Here is a 26520-nt window from a genome sequence, read left to right as displayed (position 1 = left end):
TTTTAAAGATTTAAATTATATGCTCTTTTTGTCAAAGAAACCCCTTTTTTTAATGAAAAAAAACACAAAATATGCAATATTTTCACCCAATAAAATTTTTAAGTGGGATATTTGAGATTATATAATAATAGAAGCCTTAAAAAGTTCAATAACTCATAACACCATTGATTTTAATTCTTTTTTTTTTTTGAACAATGACACTTAAAAACTAATCACACTAAAATTGTAGGGGATCCAAAAGGGTCCTACTCATTAAAGTGTTAAAAAATAAACTATATGTATTTTTTTGTTACTGTTTACTTTTAACACAATAATCTCAAGATCAACTTCAGATCTATCTGTCAATTATAAGTTTTATTGTTGTTTATGTTTTTTGTTTGTTCGTTTTAGGCCCTTCTTTAAAAAAAACAGCTCGTTTTTTTACATGGCAAACACAAAATATAAATAAATAAATGATAAATGGGTTATACTTGTATAGCGCTTTTCTACCTTCAAGGTACTCAAAGCGCTTTGGCAGTATTTCCACATTCACCCATTCACACACTGATGGCGGGAGCTGCCATGCAAGGCGCTAACCAGCACCCATCAGGAGCAAGGGTGAAGTGTCTTGCCCAAGGACACAACGGACGTGACTAGGATGGTAGAAGGTGGGGATTGAACCCCAGTAACCAGCAACCCTCCGATTGCTGGCACGGCCACTCTACCAACTTCGCCACGCCGTCCCCAAAAATATGCAACATTTTCCCCAAAAAATATCTCAAAATATTTAATGTGACGTAATTGGAGCCTTGAATAGGTCAATAATTCATAATGACATTGATTTTGATTCATTATTATTTTTTAAAGAAAGAAACAGCCTACATGGCAGCTTTGTGTGATTAGAGTAAACATTGCTACATTTTCTTGTTACATTTCACCTGTTTGCTCTTTAAATACCACTTTTAATGTTTTTTATTTTTTTCAATCGTATTTTTAAAATGTGCCGTGGGGCCGTTAAAAAATGACCTCCTGGCCGCAAATGGCCCCCGGGCCGCAATTTGGACACCCCTGGCTTAATGGTTTACAATTATCAATCAAATCTTGGAGAATGATTAAGAGTACAAAAGCCCTTAAATTCATATCTTTGTTAAAAACATTTAAAGTGATCTATTTAGCCCTTTTTGTCTTTTTGGATTTATTTATTTTTTTTCAAATGTGTTATTATTATTATTTATTAATATTTATTACTCTATCTGTATTTGCATTTGTTTTATTTTTTTGACATGTTTCGCTGATGTCGTGATTTGCTCAACTTGATGTGTAGATTGTTGGTTATGTTGAACGTGCCTTGACTTTTGTGTGCATTATAAATGTATGTTTGTTGTTCAATAAAAAAACAAACAAACTTGTAGTCGACCAGTGGTTCTCAACCTTTTTCCAGTGAAGTACATTCTAACCAGAGAAAATCACTTTTTTGATTGGGAAAATGAAATATGTCCCAAAACAGTGCACATGAGCCATATGTTCTTGTTTGAAACATTTGAAAATAAAAATACAGTAGATATACAATTGAAAATTGTATTGAAAACAATCAAAAACAACTGTGACAATTGAAGGATGCATGTATTTCAATAAAAGGTGTTAGTCTGTGGAACAAACTTGACAGTGGAACAAAACAATGCACTAAATCGTTTTCTAGATTAAAAAACCATGATGATGAAAACACTTTGTGTAAACTTTTGAGGGGTAAATAGAAATGAGGAATTAATGGTCTTCTGGGTTGAATAACTAATGTTGCATTTGGGAGAATGGGGTGCAGAAACAGCATTATAAAGTTATACTTATCAGACAAGTAATCAAATTACATATAAAGTTCCGTGGATATAAAATAATTATCAACTTAGAATGGCCTATGTTTAGATTCTAATAGAGATGTGTGTTCTTAGATGCAAATACAAATTGATTTATTAATAAAAAAACATGTTTTACATTGTGTTGCTGTATTTATGTAAACCTACCATAAAATTTAGAAGGCCTTCAGTTCATATTTTTATAAGCCGGTAAAATTACAAATTTAGCAGGAGAACAAATACTCATGTTTACCTCTATACTGTATTTTTGGTTATGCACTGGTGTGCCTTAGTGTACCCCCATTAAATGTGTGCTTCAATATCAATCCATCCATCCATTCATGTTCTACCTCTTGTCCCTTATTAAAAAATGACACTATATTTCCATCTCTCCATTTTCTATAGCACTCAGAGTCACAGGTGAGCTGGAACTTATTCAAGTTGTTATCTGGCAAAAGGCTGGGGGTCCAGTCAGTCACATATAGACAAAACAACCTTACACACTCATCTCCACACCTACCGACAATTGAGAGTCACACGCAAACGCCAACTATTCAAACAAACAGTTGCAAAATGTTCCTATTTATATGCAACTTACTTTTTCAGCAAATATAGGTAAACTATAACATATTTTATATATATATATATATATATATATATATATATATATATATATATATATATATATATATATATATATATATATATATATATATATATATATATATATACATATTGAGTGAAAGTGAGCTAATTGCCAGACAGAGTTTAAATATCTCTTGGACAGGCTCATGAGCACACTGCTGCCTCCATTGGATTGCTCCCGTACTTGCCCCATCTGCCATTAGCTTGTCCAACAAATCCAATTATGTACTTATGTCTCCAGTCTAAAAATAGTAGAAAATAACGGAAAACAGAAAATCAACACGTCATTGCTTGTGAGTGCGGGCGGAAATTGTATCGTTGGTCTCTGCAGAGACAATTGATCTGTCATGAGGAAACAATGATGAAGGTGATGCTGGGTTACAAGCTGCCATGACAGACAGAGCTCCAGCAACGAGGGAGTGGTGGGTGAGATGGCAGCGGGGGACGCATAAGAAGAAGGATTAGTTTCACAAGACGGATGTCGGAAGGAAATTAAAGGAAATTTCCTCACTTAACGGATGAAATAAGGTAAGCTATTATTCATAGATAAAAATAGTTATTACGAGCGGTAAAAAAAATGTCATCAAACCACTACTATTGCAGTACAAATCAAAGATGCTACCATTTATGTGTTTATATACTGTTACTGCTTTATGTGATGAACAAAAAATAGCCAGAAGGCAAAAGTGCTTTTTAAAACTTTTAACTAATAGGAAAACACCTACGGTATATTCAACTTTATAACATTTTTAGACAGTCAATCCATAGAGAACGACAACTATATTAACATAACATATATACTTTTTTATATTTTGCTCCCTAAAGTCATTAACTTTTGATGTTCAGTAAAAGGGATAGTAAATGTTGCCGTAATATGACAGTCTATTCTGTGTTCCGTAAGGATGGGGACTTTTGTGACCCTGGCAGAGGTGCTAGAGTCCAGAGGTTCACCACTAGATGAGGATGAGATCTGGACTCTGCTGCTTGTCACTTCTGAGGCCTTACAGGATGTTTCCAAGAAAGGTAGTTATCTTCTCACTAACTCCTGATAACTTGCTGTTCCATGTTGTCTTTGTTAGTGCATGTTCTGCTGTGTGGTAGGTTCTGGCACCATATGCAGTATTCTAAGCCCAGGCTCGGTGCTACTGTCCTCTAATGGGAGCCTTGCCTTTAAGAGCTGTGGACGATATGATGATGTGGCCTCCTTTGTGGCTCCTGAAGTCCTTCAGGGGCATACCTCCTCAACAAGGAACACAGCTGAAAAGGTTGTATAGTCAGTTAAGTCAGTTTGAGCGTAATTTCCAGTCCAACCCCAAGGTAGCTAGAGTAGCACAGACCAAATGTGGGATAGGAATTTTCTTGCTTTCAAACTTGGGGAAATAAGGTGTCTTTTTCTTCAGTAATGCTTTCTTCTCCTTCTGTTCCCCCAGGCACTCGTATACTCACTTGGCATGACTTTTTATTGGTGCGTGTATTATCATCTACCTCAAAACCAGGTACGGTACTTTGCTTTTTCTCGTTTAAAGTTAAAGTCCCGATGATTGTCACACACACACTGGGTGTGGTGAAATGTGTCCTCTGCATTTGACCCATCCCCGTGTTCACCCCCTGGGAAGTGAGGGTAGCAGTGAGCAGCAGCGTGCGCCGCGCTGGGGAATCATTTGGTAATTCAACCCCCAATTTCAACCCTTGATGCTGAGTGCCAAGCAGGGAGGCGATGTGTCCCATTTTTTGTAGTCTTTGGTATGACTCCGCCGGGGTTTGAACTCACGACCTCCCAGTCTCAGGGCAGACACTCTAACCACAAGGCCACATTTCCAGACAGCTACAGTGAGGACCAGGGTGACCAGACTTTAAAAAAAAACGAGCTATGGGCTACAAATGGCCCCTGAATCTCTCTTTGGACACCAATTCTCCGTACAACAGGAAAGCTTTCATGTTTTTTAGAATTTGCTGCAAAAATGTTAAAGTCTCTCCCAAGTTTTAAACTGAAGCTTAACCCTCAGTGGCTTGGGGTCATTCTGCCGGATTTGGTTCATAGACTTAGATTGGTCGGATCTAGCGTATAGGCTGGTGCCATAGATAAATAGTTAGGGGCAGGCTTTGGGACCAGCATCTAGACTACATCTGATCAATATAAGTCTATTAGCATGAACTGATAAGACCTGCTTTGATGATAGGTGAAACGTCTTCTAAGACAAACTGAGCAGTCCTGTTGCGATCGATTGAATACCCTGAGAATACATTGGCCTGAATGAATAAGAACATCCATAGACATGGTATCCAAACGTATTGAGGTAAATATTCCTTTTTCCCACAGCCGGTCCATCTCAGTGCGGAGTTAGAGGGTTTACTCCTGAGCATGTGTGAGGACACAGTGGTCAGACGGATGGACCTGCTGACGGTGCTAGAGACCTGCGCACACCACCACAAGACCTTCCTGCTGCCTCCAGCTGAGCGGCTTGTCAGACAGCTGGTAGAAGACATCTACAGAAACTCGGTTAGTGGGCATGGAGCTTTGATTTCTACCGATGTTCACTTAAGAAATTCCTTCCGGCAGGTTGATGCTAATGTTACGACAGACAATGGATCCTTGCTGACTGATCGCAGTCAGATGGTTAGAGACAAGCTACACAGTAAGAAAATAAATGTTAATTAGGAACACTAAAAATATGTGACAAAGATACCTTTCCCGATATTCAAATCTGAAATGTATTTCAGGGCAGTCTTTTTCTAACTCACCAGGGGTAATGAAAAACAAGATCTCCAGAACTTTTTCAGGAGCATCTTATCCACCTGAGCCCACAAGGTATCATCTCATTTCTGATTCTTCAAACACAATCATTATGTTTGCTTAGTGGATCTTATGAGTGACAGATTTATTTTCACACCAGTGGAAGAATGATGAACTCAATCCCCCCAATGATTACCTCGGGGCGTCGGCACACGGAGAGTATCGGGAGCTGGCAGCAGTTGAATAGGACTGCCTGTAGTCCATACATGGATGGTGGTCGACATTCTAACTCCAGATTTCTCTCACAGTTTGAATCTTCCATGAGTTTGAGTGAGAGAAAAAATAAGGTAAGGAAACTTGACAGATGAGTAGAAGGATATTATATTTATGTACACTATACTGTATATATTCTGTCCTAGGAGATGGGTCCAGAGTTCCTAAGAATGTCAGATGAACCGGTAGTTGTCTTGGAGCTCCCGGGATCCATTGTGGTGAGTGCTCGATGGAATTAATCATTGTCAAAAGACTCCTAGGGGTCACCTTTTGATCGATTGTTTTGGGTGGACGTGACATTTGCATACAGCTCTATGAAAGTGGATACGAACTAAGCCAAAGCATCCACTTGCAGGGGTTCATAGATCACTATTTACGTACCTGTAGTCGCATTGATGCCTCTATTGTACTGTATTTTGTGACAAACAGTGCAGGTCACTTCCATGTTGTTGTCCATTGTGTGTTGTAGTCAAAAAAATGTAAATCTCCCATCACACAAAGAGAGCTGACTGTTGTGATGCCCAATGGTCAAAACATAGTCATCAAATGTGATGTGAAATCCAGAGGAGGGGATGTGTTTGACATGATTGCTGCTCACGCCAACCTGGTGGAACACTTCTACTTCGGACTCGCTTACATCGATGGTATTATGCAGTTGGATAGGAAGATAATACAATTCAGTTGACTGTAGGTATCGACATGAATCTTTTCTTCTCTGGTCAGATAACGAGTTTTTCTTTGTGGACAACGACTGCAAGATCTCCAAAGTTGCTCCAGATAGCTGGAAGAAAGTGCCTACAACCACATTTGTCCTTTTCTTCAGGGTCAAATTCTTTGTAAATGACATTTCTATAATTTTGTAAGTATTTCACTCCTTTGTCACCACAAAACCACAAGCATTCATTACAAATGAACACATAAATGATCAAGATTATCTTTCCACCAGGCACAAACAGACCCACCACCAGTACTACCTCCAACTCAGAAAAGACCTCTTGGAGGACAGATTGTCCTGCCACGAGGAGACTGCACTATACCTCGGAGCATTGGCCTTGCAGACAGAGTATGGGGACTGCATGCCTGAGGTTTGAAGAAACTCAATCCTAAACGTGAAGTTCTGAAAATGAAAGATTGGTGTAACAGTGTTGTTCCTAGGTGTATGGTAGAAACTACTGTCGCCCTGATCAATATGTCCCCAAAAGTGTGATGGAAAAACGTGCCTTGCCTTATATCCTTGGAGAGCTGCAACGACTTCATACCAACAACGGCCAAATGCTCACAGATGAATCAGAACTTGAGTTCCTCAAGGTAAAATATTTCAAATACTTTGCCACACAGATTGATTTCACTCGACCGCAGACTTATGTAGTCTTTTATTCATGCAGGTTTGTCTGCAGTTGCCTGAATATGGTGTCTTGTTTCACCGTGTGACACGTGAAAAAAAGCCTGTAGAAGGAGAAATTATACTTGGAGTTTGTGCCAAAGGAGTTGTTGTCTATGAAGTGAAAAATGGCTGCCGTTGCACGAGTCAGACTTTCTACTGGAGGGAGACAGCCACTATTTCCTCCAATGTGAGTGGAGTGATTCACTTAAACCTACACTTAAACCTGTTTTGTCCCATAAAACAACGTTCTTTGAAATTTGTCCAGAGACGGAAATTTGTCATAGAGTGTCGGGCTAGTAAGAAGAAGAACACCTTCATCACAGAGACGTCAAAGGTAGCCAAATACCTGTGTAACCTCTGTTCATCCCAGCACAAGTTCAACAATGAAATGAATTCTCGTCAGCTCAGCCACAGCATGGCCTCAGGTACGGTATTGCGCTTTCAATGAGAGGATTTCATGGTTTCCCGAAGCCTTCAGTTTCCCTTTTTCATGTCAAAATCTACAGTTTTAGTTTGTGTATGTTTCTAGATGAGAACATCCCTCATTACGCAACAACTTGCCGGACACAAAGCAGTCGGATCAAATCCATCATAGGTTCTGAGACACCACAAGACGACAGTGGTCTGACCACTCCTCAAAATGAATCCTTGACAAGGCTTTGTGAGGACGTCGCTGCAAGGATCGAAGCCCGCTTTAAACAGCAGCGCCAGAGCCTTTATGAACAAAAGTATGTTGCTATCGCTTCTTATTCCAATCCCCAAAGAAAAACATTTCTAACCTCTCGTCCAGTTAATGTCAGGTAACCATGGACTTTATAATGACTGTAATTATAATTTAAATGTCTACTTTCAGCACCTGCTCCAGTAGTCAGCGCAGCAGCACTGGCATGCGTTCCCCGGCCTGTTCTCAGAGAAGTGGATCCGAAGCCCCCTTTAACTGCCCAGCAGCCAGAGGTACACAACCAACCATTTGACTCTCCTTCCCGTCAGATATAGTCATAGTCACAGTCACAGTTTAGTTTATGACAATAAGGTACGTAATAGGACCGGCCTTTCGGGGCCGTTAGTGGTGGTGGATTTTCATTATGTGCGGCGGCTGTTTCGTTTGTCAATGGTCGGGTCGATCGTCTTTGGCTTTGAGGCTGCGTCATGTGCATTTTGTTGTGTGTTTTCTATGATGAGGGTGAGTGCATAACATGCTAAATGGATGACTAAATATTTGTGTGAGTGTGTTTGATTTAATATGAACAATTTCATTGGTCCGCCTTGACTTGTTTGGCAATTTCATCGGTCGGATCAAATTTGATTGCATACAAAGGTTGTGAACCGGGGAAAATTCATAAACTAGTCGCAGCATTGTAAAAAGAGAAAGATTCAAGGCATGGGAAAGAAGTAGCATCTTATTGTCCAGAAATCATGGTAGTACAAATTCCTACTCTCACCTAATGTCATGAAGAGTGGGTCATGACCGAAAGAATAAGATCGCGGATACAAGCGGCCGAAATGAGTTTCCTCAGAAGGGTGGCTGGCATCTACCTTAGAGATAGGGTGAGAAGTTCAGTCACCCGAGAGAGACTCGGAGTAGAGCCGCTGCTCCTTCACTTGGAAAGGAATACGCGGTGCATTAATTTAAAAAACACATCATGATGTTCGCTTTTTTTAACAACATTGCTGATTATTGCTCTCTGCAGACTTTATGAGAGACAACAAACATAATAAACATCACTTACTGTACAATGCCTGCTGTCATTAGGATGCAGACTGATGGGATATTCATATATGACTCATAATCCTAGAGAAAGAAAAGGGAGGTGGAGCCAAGCGTCTTTTTGTGTCGTACTCGCCATTTCCGAGTCTAATTTGGCTGTCAAAGTGTATGTACCAACTTGTCGGACTACGTCCTCAGCCTTCTTCTGTCCAGGTGAGATGCATGATTTATGATCTACAATAAACTTCCAGGGAGCAGGGAAGTATAGAAACGGCTGACCACTTGGTGACGTAAACATTACACACAAGCTCGTGATCACGGCACCGCTATAAATAGTGTGTCTGTGTTAGCGCTTATAATAAGAATATCACTAATACTTGGTTAAAATTTAAGTCACATATTCAGCCTTGTAAATGGAGTATTGCTAGCGCTTTTTAGCTTTTTAAATGTTTTTTTTTGGGGTTGTTTGGGCGGAATAGAGGACCTCCGATTGGGTCCGCTGTAAGCGTTCATTTTAGGGCTGTCAAATGATAAATTTTTAAATCCGATCAATCCCACTCTAGAACTGTGATTAATCATGAATAAAATTTGCTTAAGAAAATACCCCAATATTTTTGATAAAAATGCAGTTTTATTGCCTGAATGTCATAGGGCGGGGGTCGGCAACCCGCGGCTCTAGAGCCGCATGCGGCTCTTTAGCGCCACCGTAGTGGCTCTCTGGAGATTTTTCAAAAATGTATGAAGAATGGAAAAAGATGAGGGGGAAAAAAATCTATTTTTTTGTTTTAGTATGGTTTCTGTAGGAGGACAAACATGACACAAACCTCCCTAATTGTTATAAATCACACTGTTTATGTTAAATATGCTTCACTCATTCGAGTATTTGGCGAGCGCCGTTTTGTCCTACTTATTTTGGCGGTCCTTGAACTCACCGTATAGTTTGTTTACATGTATACATTTCTCCGACTTTCTAGGACGTGTTTTATGCCACTTTTTCTGTCTCATTTTGTCCACCACACTTTTAACGTTGTGCACAAAGGTGAGTTTTGTTGATGTTATTGACTTGTGTGGAGTGCTAATCAGACATATTTGGTCACTGCATGCCTGCAATTTAATCGATGCTAACATGCTATTTAGGCTAGCGATATGTACATATTGCATCATTATGCCTCATTTGTAGCTATATTTGAGCTCATTTAGTTTCCTTTAAGTCATCTTAATTAAATGTATATCTCATGACACATGTAATATGGCTTTTAATTTTTTGCGGCTCCAGACAGATTTTTTTTTGTATTTTTGGTCCAATATGGCTCTTTCAACATTTTGGGTTGCCGACCCCTGTCATAGGGGAACGTTTTCTAAATGTTTTATTGAACTGCAAGTCATTGATTTGCTCAAAACTGGGTGACAGTAAGTATAGTAAGAACTAAGTACACATTTTTGTTTGTTTTTTGTCTAAAATAGAAATATTTCCTTAATAAAAATAAAAATAAAACGTTCTTTATTAGGAGTCTGTCCTGCTTAATACATTCAGTATGCATCTTTATGATAGAGCAGGTCTCCAACTGTCATCACTATGAAAACTACTGTGACAAAAAGAGAGGTGAGATATCTGTTTCACTGATATGATTGGCAACATTTCAATGGCATTTTATTCATGAAGGAGATCTGCTCTCAATTAGATTATTGTTTTAATGCTATTATGTGTAATTTGTCATTAAATAAAAGCATCACTCATAGCTCATTAATGTGGAATAAATGACACGCCACTAATAGTTTTAAGCCACATACCTCTCTGTGCTAACCGGAGGGTGCAAACTGGATGTGTAAAATCCTCATTGAATGACGACGTGTGCTGGACCTTGGACCAAATGCACTCAGTAACGAAACAAACACGCTCACATAAAAATTGTGATTATTGCAACCATAGACTGCAGAACACTTGTATTTGAACTTTTATACACTTACTTTAGTTATCTGTTGCACTGACAAGATTCCTGCTCGGTGCCTGTTGGCGACTGTGGCGAAACTACCGTGTAAAAACTGGCGTGTGACGACACAATTGACCTTTTTCTTTAATGGGGCGCACCAACCCATCCATCCATCCATCCATTTTCTACCGCTTATTCCCTTCGGTGTCGCGGGGGGCGCTGGAGCCTATCTCAGTTAAAACCGGGCGGAAGGCGGGGTACACCCTGGACAAGTAGCCACCTCATCACAGGGCCAACCCAGATAGACAGACAACATTCACACTCACATTCACACACTAGGGCCGATTTAGTGTTGCCAATCAACCTATCCCCAGGTGCATGTCTTTGGAGGTGGGGGGAAGCCGGAGTACCAGGAGGGAACCCACGCAGTCACGGGGAAAACATGCAAACTCCACACAGAAAGATCCGGAGCGCAGGATCGAACCCAGGACCCTTCGTATTGTAAAGCAGACGCACTAACCCCTCTTCCACCGTGCTCCTACTTTGTCCAGTATTTTTATTAAGTAAGAGGCCACTTGGCCTCTTACTTAATAAAAATACTGGACAAAGTAGGTTCCCTTACGGAATGCGTACTTTCGTTTCTAAATACGTGACGGTTTATTTATCAAAGGACGTTTAGCAACCCTATTTAAGTAGCATTCATGCAAGCGGCACCATCCTCACTTTCATGTTGCACTTTAAGACGCTATTTTAAACTAGATGTGCGCCGATGTTGAGAAAGTTGTCCGCTGCTATACTGACTAGGAACCTCCTTTTTGTCTAAAGTTCCATCGAGGTTTGTCTTGAAGCGAAAGTGGGCACACAGCACATCGCTGTAACTATCATCCCACTTGCGTGTGCATAATGTGCACTGCCTTCCGGCGCCGGTCAAAACAAACACTGCGATTAATCATTAATTTATGGTTACACAATATATGTTTTTTATTAATCACATGCGTTAACACGTTAACGTTGACAGCCCTAGTTTATTTACAAGTTAGCATGCATTTTTTTAAAATCCATCCGTCGTCGTGATTGTGAACGATAGGCAAAATTCTCAAAAGAGTGTAGTTGCCCTTTAACAATACATAACTGACGACTGTTGAAATTAATACTTTGTATTGTTGTGTTGTTTTTCACAAATGGGAGGTCCATAATCACCATCAGACGACTTTATCCGATAGTTGTGTGTTGTTTATTCTGTTTAGAACAGGGGTGCCCAAACTTTTTTTTTTTGGAGAGTTGCCCCCGCCCAAACCATATAAAATGTTCACACTTTTTCATTTGGTGAAATTATTTATACTATTACACTCAAACTTGAAATCTTTTTTCGAATAAGACAATTTCATGGGAAATAAATTGTTCAATGATAAATTTTTTAGTACAAAATCTAATTTGTAATAAATGTATTCAACATATGTCAGTGCATCAATGCTGCGTGCTACGATATCAATGTGAAGGGAAGTTGGCTATTATATTCTTGCCGGTAACTGAGCAGGAGGGGGCTTGAAAAAAGTTTGGTGTAACATTTCATATGAAGCACCTTGGTATTATTATTTGACATTTTACATGCATCAATTTACGCAAAATAGGACATCCTGGGGATTGCGCGAGTTGTTTTGTTTGGCTCAACTAAGGGTGGCTTTCCAAAGTTAATACACATTCATACTGACCTCACACAGGCACTGCTGACACGTCCACAAGGCTAACTATCAATCATGACCATCTGTATCGCCATGTACATTATACATGGCGATACAGCGCTAAATTCCTTACTAATGGTGCTGCTGTACACTTAGAATCGCAGTGTTTGGCCCAGCCAACAACCATAGATTTTATGGAAAAAATAAACTGTCAGTGTGCCATGTGTTACCCAGTTTCCCCTAGGGCAACAACGTTAATATATGTTTGATGAAACGTGATTTTATGCATGTATGTATACCATGTACATGTATATGTACAGTATGTGTATATGTATGTTTGTACAGTGAATGTGCGTGTGGATGTATGAACTTTGAGTGTGTAGGAATGTACTGTATTTGTGTATGTATGTGGGAGCATAGGTACCTATGTGTGCGCGTATGTATGTATATATGTATGAATAATTGTGTGTATGTAAGTATAAATGTGTATTTGTATGTACAATATATGTGACACCCAGTATGTGCAGGATTTTAACGTTTAACCAATAAAACTTGGCTTCCAGTGATTCTAAATTAGCTTGTACTGGATTAGCGTGCATTTATTTTTATGTCTATCTCACAGAAACGCTAACTAAACAGGGGTCATCATCAGAAAGAGAAGTTATATGCATCTCTCTAAAGAAAGACCCAAAGCTTGGGCTGGGTAAGATTTTACAATACACTTAATAACGGCAAATGGTTAAATACAACATACTTCAGTTTACAAATTAAATACAGTTAATGATGATAAAGTAAAAGCCATTGCATGCTTTTTAAACCAAAACTGTGGTGTGTATCCATGAAGGTATAGTGATTGTGGGAGAGGACACAGTGGGGCGTTACGACCTGGGCATTTTCATTGCATCTGTGTTACCCGGGGGACCCGCTGATAAGGACGGACATATACGGCCAGGTATATCTGAAATGTTTTTCTCATCATCCTAAAATATGAATTGAATTGCTTCAAACACATCTTGTTCTTATGATTTTGTTTGGTCATAAAACAAAACAGCTATTGCAAGCTTAACGTAGAAAATAACATTTTGGTGACCTTTGCCCCTAGGCGGTCGCCTGATCTCTCTGAACCACATCAGCTTGGAGGGCGCCACCTTCAGCGAGGCAGCGGAGGTCATGCAGAGCAGCCCGGAGGAGGTGCAGCTCATTATCTCGCAGCCAAAAGGTGCTCTGTGTGTGTCTGTGTGTCCATGTTTTGTGTGGTGGTTGCAGCCCTGTTGACTAATTTGCATACGGGTGGTCCTCCGGTGATAAACACGTTCCGTTTCAACAATTGAATACAAGTCGAGTTTCAGTGTAAGTCAGAACCTTTATCTAAATTACGCCTAAATTAACACCAAAGTCACTCTTTCGCCATATACATTACAATAATGGAAAGATAAATACAAGAAACAAAATGAAAAAAATCATAAAAAAGTGAAGAATTCCTTACTCTTTTCCATATGGTTGACATTTGTTCTTGAGGAGGAAGGAAGTGTCAGTAATGAGAACACTATATTGCTTAGTTATCACTGTGCATTTCATCCTAGAAGATTCTTTCACATGTTCAAAGACATCATCTCTACTCTTAATGACATGTCATGCATCGACTCTTCTACATTTTACGATACCTAAATCTTAATGTTTTGCTTTTTTGTATTAGTTACTTACTTTCATGTAATTTCCTTTAGTTTGGTGCACTGAGCCCGAAAGAGATGTTGTCCTTCCTCAGTGTAACCAGCGCTATTGCGTATAACTCCGCCTACACATTCTTCCACCGCACGCACAGAACTAATTATCTTTTTCCTTTTGTATACAGTAGGAAGGAGATTCATATGGCCCCATTCATCACAGTTTACCTGACACATGAAACGTGCACTATCCTCTTTAGCCGCCAGATGGCAGTTAAGTGTTGATTATCTTGAAATACATTTTGGGGGAATTCCAACTTTGACAACAGCGTCAGTCGCTATGTAAAGGGATTCTTTCCATAATTTTCAGCAGACTGCTTTGCAAAATGATTTAACCCCCCCTCTTCCGCCCAGGAATAGGGCCATATGAATCCCTCCCCGACTGTGGTATTTATAATTTATGGGAGTGCGCTCGTAACTCCGAATGCAACGATTAATCAATTATATCGATTCATTTGATTACAAAAAAGCTTTAATTCATATTATGTTGCTTTATTAATCGTTTAATGAGTGTCACTAATGGGCAGCATGCTGGTACAGGGGTTAGTGCATGTGCCTCACAATACGAAGGTCCTGAGTAGTCCTGAGTTCAATCCCGGGCTCGGGATCTTTCTGTGTGGAGCTTGCATGTTCTCCCCGTGACTGCGTGGGTTCCCTCCGGGTACTCCGGCTTCCTCCCACCTCCAAAAAACATGCACCTGGGAATAGGTTGATTGGCAACACTAAATTGGCCCTAGTGTGTGAATGTGAGTGTGAATGTTGTCCGTCTATCTGTGTTGGCCCTGCGATGAGGTGGCGACTTGTCCGGGGTGTACCCCGCCTACCGCCCGAATGCAGCTGAGATAGGCTCCAGCACCTCCCGCGACCCCGAAAGGGACAAGTGGTAGAAAATGGATGGATGGATGGAATGTCACTAATAAAAATAGATAAAATCAGAGGCAGCATGGAGTGCCCGGAACTTTATATACGCGGACAAAGTTTCCGCACAGCTGCTGCGATGGGGTGCGTTTTTATCGTTTTTATTAATGCGCACATGTTAAAAGTGCAATTTCAATGTTGATGCGCATTTTTTTTTTTTTTTTAAACGGTTATGGCAAGGCGAAAACATTTTTATTTCAACAATGGTCCCTAAAACACATATTGAATATATTAAGTGCCTTTTATCCGATTACTCAATTACTTAAACAAACTAATCGCTAAATTATTTTATTATTAAAATAATAATACTCGTAACACTGAACTGTTTATCGACTCGATACATACACGTACAAACACCTCAACTTCACGTGAAAATTGTCTTTCCGACTAGTTTTTTTCACGTTTATTCTCAGTACCCCAAACTCCAAACACTGCACGGCCTTCTGCATTGAGGAATTACGAGTCACAAAGCACACTGATGGCATTCGGACAATCGGGGGAGGACAGCCTGGATGAGATCGTCTCGGTCATGATGGAGCCAAAGACCAGCAATAGGCTACACATCCCCCAAGAAGTCCGTGTTCTTAACGCGCAGGTATGACCAACCTTGCAGGTGTTTTTTTTATTTTTTATAAACGAGTACTTTTACAAATGTTAATGCCAGGTATGTGGCTGCTTTTGTACCATGATTGTAAAGCACAGAATGATGAGCTCTCTTGTTGCATGGATGGATGAAATATTTTGGTCATTAATTCAAGGATGGATGCATGCTTTCTTCCTCTATGAACTGCGAGAGGCCAGAGGAGATCACTGTGAAGCTCAAGAAGCTATCAGGAAGTCTGGGAATCAGCATCACTGTGAGTATGTTACTAGTTGGTGGCTTGATGTCAAACATAGTAGTACTGTACGTCAATATTCTGTGCATGTCAAGTTTACAAGGCTTTCCCAATCAAAATATAGTACATCGGTTAAGGAGGGCTAGCTTGCTCTGCTTTGGCAATCTAGTGTATCTTCTGTTTAAAGCAATTAAATAGGCTAGACCAGAGGTCCCCAAACTATGGCCCGCGGGCCGTATCCGTCCCGTCAGCGTCCAAAATTTCGGAAGTGGAAACAAGACCGCTGGAAGGGAAATATTACCAAGTTAAGGTAGATAAGGCCAAAACTGTCATGGAGGGTCATGACATACAGTAGTTTTTACGGCGTATTATTGTGAATGAAAAAAAAGGCACAACTGTTTTTTGTTTTTTTTAATCATAAAATTCTGGCGACCGAGCTGCCATTTTATTTTTTCTATAAAATCTATGGTTGTTGTTTCTACAGTGTATTTGTGTAAATGAAACGATACCACAGTTTTTTTTACAATACAATTCTGGTGACTGAGCTGCCAGTAAAAGCTTTTGTCATTTTTTACAGTGTACAATTTGATGGATATTTTGCCTTGAATTCATAAGTCCAGCAGATATTTGTTGCTGTCTTTTTAAAAAAAACAAAAACATACAATTTGGAATGTATAATAATATGGTATTTTTTCCATTATTCGATAATATTAAAGAGTGAAAATATATACAGTTACAAACAGTATATTTTTCTGTCAACATGGAAAGAACATACACATTTACTGTAGTAAATAAAGATAAGGTATTTTATTGATGCATATTATTTCCAGGCTTTCGCGTGCTGTATAAAATGACATGGCGAGCCTTGAGTTTGACAACGGTGCTTTTAGTCTATGAGGAAATGAGTGTGGTGTTACAAAGTCTACCGGACTCAATCTCATTAACATTTGTGCTCTGACAGGATTAGAGAGAGGGAAGGTTGTTCTTGTCGCACATGCAAAGCTGTGTTGTACCCAACTATGAATAATACGTAAAAGTATTTTAAGTCATGTAACATTAATGCCTAAAATAAAACACAATGTCATTCAGGGTGGTGGCAACGCTGGCCATCCTAATGGGGGAATGTCCATCAAGAACCTCATTCCAGGAGGGTCTGCTGAGAAGGACGGACGCATACATGCAGGTATAGCTGAGATAATAAATAACGCCTAATACTGAATTTCACATTTGCTATCTTGTTGTGTTTTTGACTTCAGAGTTATTTGGTCCATGCATGAGACTAAAAACTGTTTTGGCCACTCATAATGTTCTAATAATGACAGATGTAGTATGTAAAAACATACTGTAGGGCACGTGCATGCATGTTAAAGGGCTCACTCATGAACAGAGGTGGGTAAAGTAGCCATAAATTGTACTCAAGTAAGAGGACTGTTACTTTAGAGATTTATTACTCAAGTAAAAGTAAGGAGTAGTCACCCAAATATTTACTTGAGTAAAAGTAAAAAGTATGTTGTGAAAAAACTACTCAAGTACTGAGTAACTGGTGAGTAACCTGTTTGTTTAATGATGACGGCAACAAATAATGCACAAAAACATAAAAATAGCAATGAGCAAATTCAGAGCCAGGAATATCTCTTAAGCAACTAAAACAATAATATATATTAAATAATAATACATTAACATAAATTAAGGCAAATTGAGCCACAATAACTTAACGGCACCATAGGCTCAGTAAGCAGAGATTACAAAGGAAAATAACAAGTTAGCCTTTACGCAAACCATAAACTGATAGGTGTGGGCTGCATTTGGGAACACACTGTGCACTTCTGATTGGTTTTTCTATGCATGCGTGTGTGGGTGCGTGTGTGTGTATGTCTCTCTATGAGGCTGCAGTGCGTTAATAAATGTCCCCACACGATGTACATTTGACAGTGATTCATAGCAGGGAAGCTAACATCAGCCTACGGTGACAGCCAAAATATCTACTAACGTTACTTACCGCGATGTGCGTCCTCAAATTTGACGTTGAGTTCATGTAAGCTTAAGCTTGTTGTTTGATGATCAAGAGTTTGCGAAGCAATTCCAGCGTATGACTGCTAGTCTGCACCATACTGAAGCAGAAGGAGTTTAACGCCAGCTAAAAATGTTAAAATAATATCCAAATGGCAGACATTCATCCATGAAAATATGGAAAAGCTGCTGATGGTGTGTTTGACGGAGAAGCAGCTCTAAGGAGATACCATAGAAGTCAGCTCTCAAACTACTGTAGTTGTTAGTAGTACATTCTATTGTATTGTTTTTATACAATATTTATAATCTAAAAGCATTTTTTTCTTTTTTTAAAAGGTATGTTACTTGTTAAAATTGTGCTCTTTTGGGGGAAGCTTTTGATTTTAAACCCTGAAATTTAAAAATGTTCGATTGTGTAATTAATTTATAATTAAAAATGGTGGTTATAATGGGGCTCAATGGAGATATTGGGTTAACATTAATTCCCATAATCTGATTGACCTAGAAGATGTTTTCAACTGGTACTTTTTAAATAATTCGATTTGGAGTGAAACAGACATTTTCAACTAAATTGTTTTGGGGGCCACAATTCCAGAAAGTTAAGGACCCGGGGGCCAGACTATTAGTCTTATTTTGTATAGTCCGAAGAACCAATGTCCTCTACAGTGGACATTTGATTTTATTGAATTTATTATTTATTCAGAGTTACAGGAGCGCTCAGCTGTTTTTAAGGACCTTCTGCAAAAAGCTAGTCAAATATCGTCTCTATGACAGCACTCTAGTTAGTGTTATTAAGAATCTGCTGCAAAAATGTGAGTCTGTCACAAGTTTTTTGAACTGAACTTGTGGATCACAATTTGAATAGAATTGTGAAAAAGAGAGGACCTAAAATGGAACCTTGAAGAACACCCCTAGTATACCAAAAATGACTACTGAATGCATTTGAAGTAAACACGCTACAGCAACACCTTTGTTACATAAAAAAATGTGTAACTGCCAAAAAAAGACAGGACTTAAAAGGGTACTTTGAGGAACGGCTCAATTATGTGAATCACAAGTTTGGACCGCAGTGTTCTATGTTTGCTTACAAGGTTAAAATGTCAATGCAAGGATCTGCCATTGTGTTTACAGTGGTCCACATTCCTCTAAACAACAGGACCACTGTAGTGTTTTTAGAAATTTGCTGCAAAAATGTTTGTCTGGCTAGTTTTGAATTCAACTGGAGGGCCAGCCCAGTGTGGTGTCATTTCCAGGGCGGATTTGGCCTTGGTGTAAGAGAAGCAAAAAATAATTGTCAAAAATTGGCTAAAAAAAGACAACAATTTCACCATAGTAGTCGTTTTGCAGCAAGATGCCCCTGCAGAAGCCTAGAGCTCAGTCAATATCGTCCAATATTGATACACTTGACAACTGTCAAAGTATATCAGAGAACCAAATAACTCTCACAAAGAAAGTTCAAAATGTTGCACTATTTAAACTTTTAAACTTGCATCTTCTCACTGCTACCTACCACTGCAAGTGGAAATGTTGACATGACTCCTCTGTTCTGACTGACAGGTGACAGGCTTTTAGAAGTTGATGGGATCAGTTTTCAGAGCATCACCTACGAACAAGCGGTGGAGTGTCTGAGGAAAACCAGGGAGGTAAATGTGAACAATCATTCTAGGAATAGAGTAGTGATTCTCAAACAGTGGTCAGAGTCGTGTTTATAAAGAGTATGGCCAACTCGATTTCAGGCGATCTCCTCGATGATTGGTCAAAAGGCACTCACGTGACTACAGGGCGTCATAAATGCTACCAATTTTGAGCTGAGGCTATGTGTTTGCGGCACTTCCTCGTTAGTTTTTCGATGTGTATTAATGCCCTGTTGTGCAGCATAACAGAAGAAATAAATACATTTAAGAGATGATTTGAGAAAAAAAACACTATCTTAGAATCTCATTAAAACTAAAATAATGCACTATGGTAAAAAAAAAAAGAGAAAGTCAAACACAAATACAAATAGACGGACATTGTAAGAGTAAACTAAGCCAAATCTTGGGTGTAATAATAAATGAGAAAAATTGTATTGAAAATCCCATAAAAAATATACAACATAAAGCGGCAAGAAACACGTCAATAATGAATTAAGCAAAATATTTTCTGGACCTATTCTCTACTGCTCACTGGTGTTCCCATATCTGAGTTGTTGTGCAGAAATATGGGGAAATAATTACAAAAGTACATCTATTCACTTAGCATATTACAAAAAACAAAGATTAGTTGTAATAATACATAATGAGTTATACATTCAGTGATTACAAATACATTGGAGGCAGCCACCACAGTTGACATACTTCACACAAAAGTCACCATTTCTCCATGATTGTTGGTCCAAAGCTAATGAAGATTTTGGCAAAATGAGGGTAACAAGTTATTTTTTGGTTGTTCTGTGTATTTTTTTTTTTATGCTTACTTCACCGTCGGGTGTGTGTTTAAAGCCTGCTGGTCATGAAACATTGCAGGAATGCAGCAGCAGAGTTCGTCAAATACAGCCGGAAAATTATACTTTAACGAAATAAAAGCATGTTTTATTGTAAGTTTATGAGCTGGAGTATGTTTAGAACTATACGTAGTTGTATTATTTTGGCTTATTTCATCAGAAAATATAACGTCGAAACAGAAATTGCATGCATCCAAGCACAGCCGCACATGTCCTTGGTAGCAGTCATGGCGCCTGTTGTTTAGTTGGCCATACTCTTTGTACACGACTCTGACTGTGGTGATACCCGGGCTCCACCTAGTCGTACACTAAAAAATCCCTTAAATAAATATTCAAACACAGTGTTACGGCTCAAACTGTGTAATGTTACAGTAGTCAACAATAATAGTTATACTTGTTAAAAAAAACGTCTGCCTTGATTTCAATTAATACTTGGGCCTACTACGCTACTGTATTTTAATGTTGGTGATTATGGTGGTACTCGGAGAGCCACGTGTTTTCTAAGGTGGTACTTGGTGAACAAAGTTTGAGAACCCCTGGATTAGAGGACTGAAACCATCCTCTTCCATCACGCAGGTGGTGACTTTGGTTGTGGAGAGGGGGCCCATGACATTCCCCAGGGGGTCTCTGGGTGCCTACACTGACACCAGCAGTGTGTCCACTCACAACATTGATACCAGGCAGCAGAGGATCAACAGCTTCTCGTCTATCAACAACCCTTCACATGCTTTCTGTGAGCAGCCCAGCAACTACAATTTTGTCACTGATGGTACGGATCCCTAAAAGGTCTTGCACACACTCACAGTGATACGGCACTTGTACAACAATCTACCAAAAAACTGGTCTAAATGCAGATCGACATTCTGCCTTAAAGAAAGTCACTTTCTCTATGTAGTAAACTGGGTGACTGCACAAAGATGAACTTTCACACACTTCCCCCTCCTGAGCTTCCTTTCTGACCCTGACTTTCCTCTTCTTATCCCTCCCTTATCATCCTCCTTGTCCACCTAACTTCCCATACAGGACCATGGGAAGATTACATTACATTACATAACATTTGTAGTTAATTGAGGCCAATTTAGTTATTAATCTGTTAACTACTTACTGACTGAGTAATGATTTTCTTATTCTTTGTTTTTATTGTGTCTCCAAAAGCTGGAAGGACACACAAGTAATGATTTCTTTATTTTGAATTTTGTAATATTGTATGTACGTCTTCACTCAAACATCAAGATATACATGATATGGGATTGTAGTGGTTACTTTTTCATATTAAAATGTATTTATATTTAAAATAGGGACAGGACATAAAATGAAAATTGTGTCAGATTCTACCCAAAAGTTAATTTCAGCCTGTTGCAGGTGGACAATATCATGCAGAATGCACATCACTTATTTTAAATGTGCATATGATTTTATTTTACATATGTTTGGAATATCAAAAACAACTACACACATAAGAAACTCTTTCTTTTTAGGGAAAATACTGAAAGTTGAATTTGGGTTTTGTTTAGCAAAAAAGTAGAATTGAACATGCATATAGTATTGTTTTACATTTGCTTTTAAAACAAAAAACCACTGCACACATAAATGACTGACATTTAAATTTGGTATTAGCAAAAAAGTAGAATTAAACATGAATATTGTAATTATACAAATAATGATACTGATAACATTTTAAGCGCTTTTTAGCGCCATTCTAATAGTATCATTTTAAATATGTTTTAAAAAACAAAAACAAGTACAAACGAAAAATTTTGTTTTTTTTTCAGAAAAAAAATTAAAGTTGAATTTGGGTTTAGTTTAGAAAAAAAAAGTAGTATTAAATTTGCATATTGTATTATTTTATATATATTTTTAAAAACTAAAACAACTACACACATAAAAATTATGTATTTTTTCCCCCAGAGAAAATATTGAAACTTATTGGGCGTCGTTTAGCAAGAAGTTGAATGAAATATGTTGGCACTCAGCATCAAGGGTTGGAGTTGGGGGTTAAATCACCAAAATGATTCCCGGGCGCGGCGCCGCTGCTGCCCACTGCTCCCCAAGGGGATGGGTCAAACGCAGAGGACAAATTTCACCACATCTAGTGTGTGTGTGACAATCATTGGTACTTTAATCTTTAATCTTAATCTTAATCTTTTAGTCATATTTTACATGTTTTTAAGATAAAAAAACAAAACAACAACTACACTTACAAAAAAAGAGTAAATGTTTAAAGTTAAATTTGGTTTTATTTTAGCAAAAAAAGTAGATCGAAATATGAATATAGTATTTTTATATGTCATTAACATCAAAAATACATGCAAAACACTGTTTTTTAGTAAAAATATTAAAAGATGAATGTGTGTTTAGTTTAGCAAAAAAAAGTAAATTAAATATGGATTAAGTATTTTACATTTGTTTTAAATCAAACAAAGACAAAATATTGAAAGTTAAATTTGGGTTGAGTTTAACAACAAAGTTGGATTAAATATACATATATTATTATTATTTAAAATATATTTGTATTAAAAAAAACTACACAAAAAAAACTGTTTCTTTTTCAGATAAAATATTGAAAGTTAAATGTGGTTTGAGTTTAGCAAAATAAAAATATAATACAATGTTACGTACTGCATATTTCCTTAAAAAAAACAAAAAAACAACTGCATATATCAATACTACTCTTTCTCTTTCTGAAAACATATTAAAAGTCAAGTTTAGGATTAGTTTAGCAAAACAACTAAATTACTAAATATGGATATGGCATTGTTTTACATATGTTTTTAAAATGAAAAAACATCTATGCATAAAAAGTTCATTTTTTAAAGAAAATATTGCAAGTTAAATTTGGTTTTAGTTTAGCAAAAGTGTAGGATAAAGTATGCATTAGTACTATTTTACATTTCTTATTAAAAAGGAAAAATAACTGCATACATAAAAACTCTTTCTGAGATATAGTGTAAGTTAAATTTGTGTTTAGTTTAACAAACATTTATATTGTTAAAAATATAATTAGATGTGCATATAATAAGTTAGTAAGATTAAATTCCTCTAGCACTTTGAGACACTCAACTCGTAATAATAATTTACATATGTTTTATGTATTTTGTCAAAGAAAATATTAAAAGTTATATTTGGGTTTATACATCATATAAAAAACAGTTTCTTTTTCAGGGAACATATTGTAAGTTAAAACTTGGTTGGGTTTAGCAAATTAAAAATATAGTAATTTTTTAGATTTTTAAATTTTTTTAAAAAAACAACTACACATATATAAACTCTTGTTTCTTTTTTCTGAAAAATACTGAAAGTAAAATTTGGGCTTAGTTTAGGAGAAAGAGTAAAATTGAATATGCATTTCTAATCCATTATTATAATAATTGTACAGTATTATATTTTAAATATATTTTTAAAATAAAATAAAAATACACACATACAAATTCCTTTTTTTCCCAGAAAAAAATATTGAGAAATATATGACCAACAGTTACAGAATACAAAGGGTTACATTACATATTATTTGACCCTTTGGTGATCTACTCAAAATCAGGTGTACCCTGAAGTAGTATATGCTTCAACATGTTTCTGTGTGTATAAACGGTTTACGTTGTGCAATACAACGTAAACCGTTGACCAACCAAAAAGTAACCACAGAACAATAGTGTTCTGTGGTTACTTTTTGGTTGGCCAAGCGGACGTGACGACAGGCTGTCCTCACTCAGGTCCGCACGGACCTGGAGGGGGCGTGCCTTAAGTCCGGCTGGAAATCGGGAGAAATTCGGGAGAATGGTTGTCCCGGGGAGAGGCACTGAAATTCGGGAGGGTTGGCAAGTATGAGATATTCTCACTTCTTTTCTTTTGTCGAGCACAAAGAAAAGAACATTTTAGTTAAATGCAAGTTGTGTCTTGGATCAAAACAACAATTCAAGTCTGCCTGGTTAGGCTTTGTGTATGTCACGTGTGCCTTCCTTAGGTGAAGCCAGGTTTACAGCATAGGTGTTAATATGCTGTTTGTTACTTATGTATGTTATGTTGCAGCTATTTAAAATAGTTTTGTCAATTTGTTCTGGCCTGAAATAAATTGGCCCTTTGAAACATATCTTTGTCTTTGTGTGTTGTATGTAGACCACATTGCTTAGCAGAGTTCAGTGATGCAAATGCATGTCAAGTTGATCAACACATTGTAGTATTCTCCGGTGCAATAACAGTACTGAAATGAAGGCTAAAAGGGCATTAATGGGAACTTTTTTTTTTAAAAAGAAGAAGAAAAAAAAGTAACTAAATAGTTACTTTTCACAGTAATGCATTACTTTTTGGTGTAAGTAACTGAGTTAGTAACTGAATTACTTTTAAAATAAAGTAACTAGTAACTGTAACTAGTTACTGGTTTTCAGTAACTAACCCAACACTGCGTTTAAGTCAGGACTTTGGGAAGGCCATTCTAAAACCTTAATTCTAGCCTGATTTAGCCATTCCTTTACCACTTTTGAACGTGTGTTTAGGGTCATTGTCCTGTTGGAACACCCAGCTGTGCCCAAGACCCAACCTCCAGGCTGATGATTTTAGGTTGTCCTGAAGAATTTGGAGGTAATCCTCCTTTTTCATTGTCCCATTTACTCTCTGTAAAGCACCAGTTCCATTGGCAGCAAAATGGTAGTAATACAGCATAATACAACACCACCATGCTTGACGGTAGGCCTGGTGTCCCTGGGATTAAAGGCCTCACCTTTTCTCCTCCAAACATATTGCTGGGTATTGTGGCCAAACAGCTCAATTTGTGTTTCATCTGACCACAGAACTTTCCTCCAGATGGTCTTATCTTTGTCCATGTGATGTCAGATGAAACAAAAATTGAGCTGTTTGGCCACAATACCCAGCAATATGTTTGGAGGAGAAAAGGTGAAGCCAACCTAAAATCATCAGCCCGGAGGTTGGGTCTTGGGCGAAGTTGAGTGTATTAACAGGACAATGACCCCAAACACAGGTCAAACGTTGTAAAGGAATGGCTAAATCAGGCTAAAATTAAGGTTTTAGAATGGCCTTCTCAAAGTCCTGATTTAAACGTGTTGACAATGCTGTAGAAACAAGTCCATGTCAGAAAACCAACACATTTAGCTGAACTGCACCAATTTTGTCAAGAGGAGTGGTCAAAAATTCAACCAGAAGCTTGCCAGAAGCTTCTGGATGGCTACCAAAAGCGCCTTATTGCAGTGAAACTTGCCAAGGGACATCTAACCAAATATTAACATTGCTGTATGTATACTTTTGACCCAGCAGATTTGGTCACATTTTCAGTAGACCCATAATAAATTCATAAAATAACCAAACTTCATGAATGTTTTTTGTGACCAAAAAGTATGTGGTCCAATCACTCTATCACAAAAAAATAAGAGTTGTAGAAATTATTGGAAACTCAAGACAGCCATGAGATTATGTTCTTTACAAGTGTATGTAAACTTTTGACCACGACTGTATGTTATTTACAAGTGTATGTTAACTTTTGACCACGACTGTATATCCTAATTGGATCTGTAGTCTTGTTCAGTTTGACGCACTAAGAATGAGAACTGTCTGTCATTCTCTTCAGACAACACACAGGAAGTGACCTTGACTAAGAGCGCCAACGGTCTGGGCTTTAGCTTCGTTATGTGTGAGCTGGACCCGCCCATTCCGGACTTTGGCAGTCTGATCCGGATAAAGCAGCTTTTCCCCGACCAGCCGGCCCAGTTGAGTGGCAGGATCGATGAGGGAGATGTACTCTTGGCCATCGACGGCCAGTCGCTCAAAGACTTGTCTTATCCGGTATGTGGATTAGACTATTACAGCTCTCCCGGATGTTATCATCCAGGTGGTTTGTCTCAGCAACTATCAGGTGAAAAAATCTGAAATTCAATTTTTTTGGGGTGGATATATGATTAGTTTTTTTATTGATACCAACCGAATTCAGTACAAAGGAATTACTGATTCACGTAATCAAATGGTATCGATTGTCGATACCTTTCTTGCACTTGACGTCAGTGAGTTCCGGTTGCAAACTCAAGCACTTAATGGGCAAACAGGTGTTTTTTTGTCTCGAGTTCATGTTGCTATTTTCCATGTCAACTAAGCTAGCATGCCTGATAGAAAGTGCCTAAAAGTAAGGCTCCATCCACTTTTCAAGCGAGTTCGATGCTAATTACCATTGCAAACGCCATGTACATGCTATCAATTAGCATTGGCGATTTTACGTAACGATTTCAACACCTACAAATTTGGCAATCAAAACTTAACTAAAATGCATGTTGCGATCAAACAGTTTGTGTGTAAGAAGTACAGCACTTAGGGCCTGATTTATTAAAGGTTTGCCTGTGCTAAAACACGTGCAAACCTGATGGCA

At 38.1% G+C, this 26520-nt stretch overlaps 1 protein-coding gene across 6 annotated transcripts in view; it reads left to right on the top strand.

Moving 5' to 3' along the window:
* The first annotated feature begins 2704 nt into the window (after positions 1 to 2704).
* The window catches only part of LOC133655358 (tyrosine-protein phosphatase non-receptor type 13-like), a 30982-nt gene continuing 7166 nt past the window's right edge, over positions 2705 to 26520 (top strand). For 2 of the 6 annotated variants that reach the window (XM_062055427.1, XM_062055426.1), the window contains exons 1-26: positions 2721 to 3002; positions 3376 to 3497; positions 3576 to 3739; positions 3905 to 3970; positions 4795 to 4974; positions 5035 to 5110; positions 5196 to 5283; positions 5369 to 5555; positions 5628 to 5699; positions 5951 to 6125; positions 6205 to 6340; positions 6428 to 6566; positions 6637 to 6789; positions 6867 to 7052; positions 7131 to 7290; positions 7395 to 7593; positions 7719 to 7819; positions 12809 to 12889; positions 13031 to 13138; positions 13289 to 13405; positions 15242 to 15423; positions 15587 to 15685; positions 16754 to 16847; positions 19232 to 19317; positions 20733 to 20925; positions 25732 to 25946. In XM_062055427.1, the coding sequence (XP_061911411.1) occupies positions 3377 to 3497; positions 3576 to 3739; positions 3905 to 3970; positions 4795 to 4974; positions 5035 to 5110; positions 5196 to 5283; positions 5369 to 5555; positions 5628 to 5699; positions 5951 to 6125; positions 6205 to 6340; positions 6428 to 6566; positions 6637 to 6789; positions 6867 to 7052; positions 7131 to 7290; positions 7395 to 7593; positions 7719 to 7819; positions 12809 to 12889; positions 13031 to 13138; positions 13289 to 13405; positions 15242 to 15423; positions 15587 to 15685; positions 16754 to 16847; positions 19232 to 19317; positions 20733 to 20925; positions 25732 to 25946 (3378 nt within the window). In that variant the 5' untranslated portion in view covers positions 2721 to 3002; position 3376. Of the gene's footprint in view, positions 3003 to 3375; positions 3498 to 3575; positions 3740 to 3904; positions 3971 to 4794; positions 4975 to 5034; positions 5111 to 5195; positions 5284 to 5368; positions 5556 to 5627; positions 5700 to 5950; positions 6126 to 6204; positions 6341 to 6427; positions 6567 to 6636; positions 6790 to 6866; positions 7053 to 7130; positions 7291 to 7394; positions 7594 to 7718; positions 7820 to 12808; positions 12890 to 13030; positions 13139 to 13288; positions 13406 to 15241; positions 15424 to 15586; positions 15686 to 16753; positions 16848 to 19231; positions 19318 to 20732; positions 20926 to 24646; positions 24732 to 25731; positions 25947 to 26520 lie in introns of those variants that run through there. The other 4 variants (XM_062055431.1, XM_062055428.1, XM_062055429.1 and 1 more) reach the window with 4 other exon arrangements.

Source organism: Entelurus aequoreus, linkage group LG08 (assembly GCF_033978785.1).
Source record: "Entelurus aequoreus isolate RoL-2023_Sb linkage group LG08, RoL_Eaeq_v1.1, whole genome shotgun sequence".
Classification (NCBI taxonomy): Eukaryota; Metazoa; Chordata; class Actinopteri; order Syngnathiformes; family Syngnathidae; genus Entelurus; species Entelurus aequoreus.
Note: the sequence above shows the minus strand (reverse complement) of the source record. Positions and strands in the feature narration are given on the sequence as shown.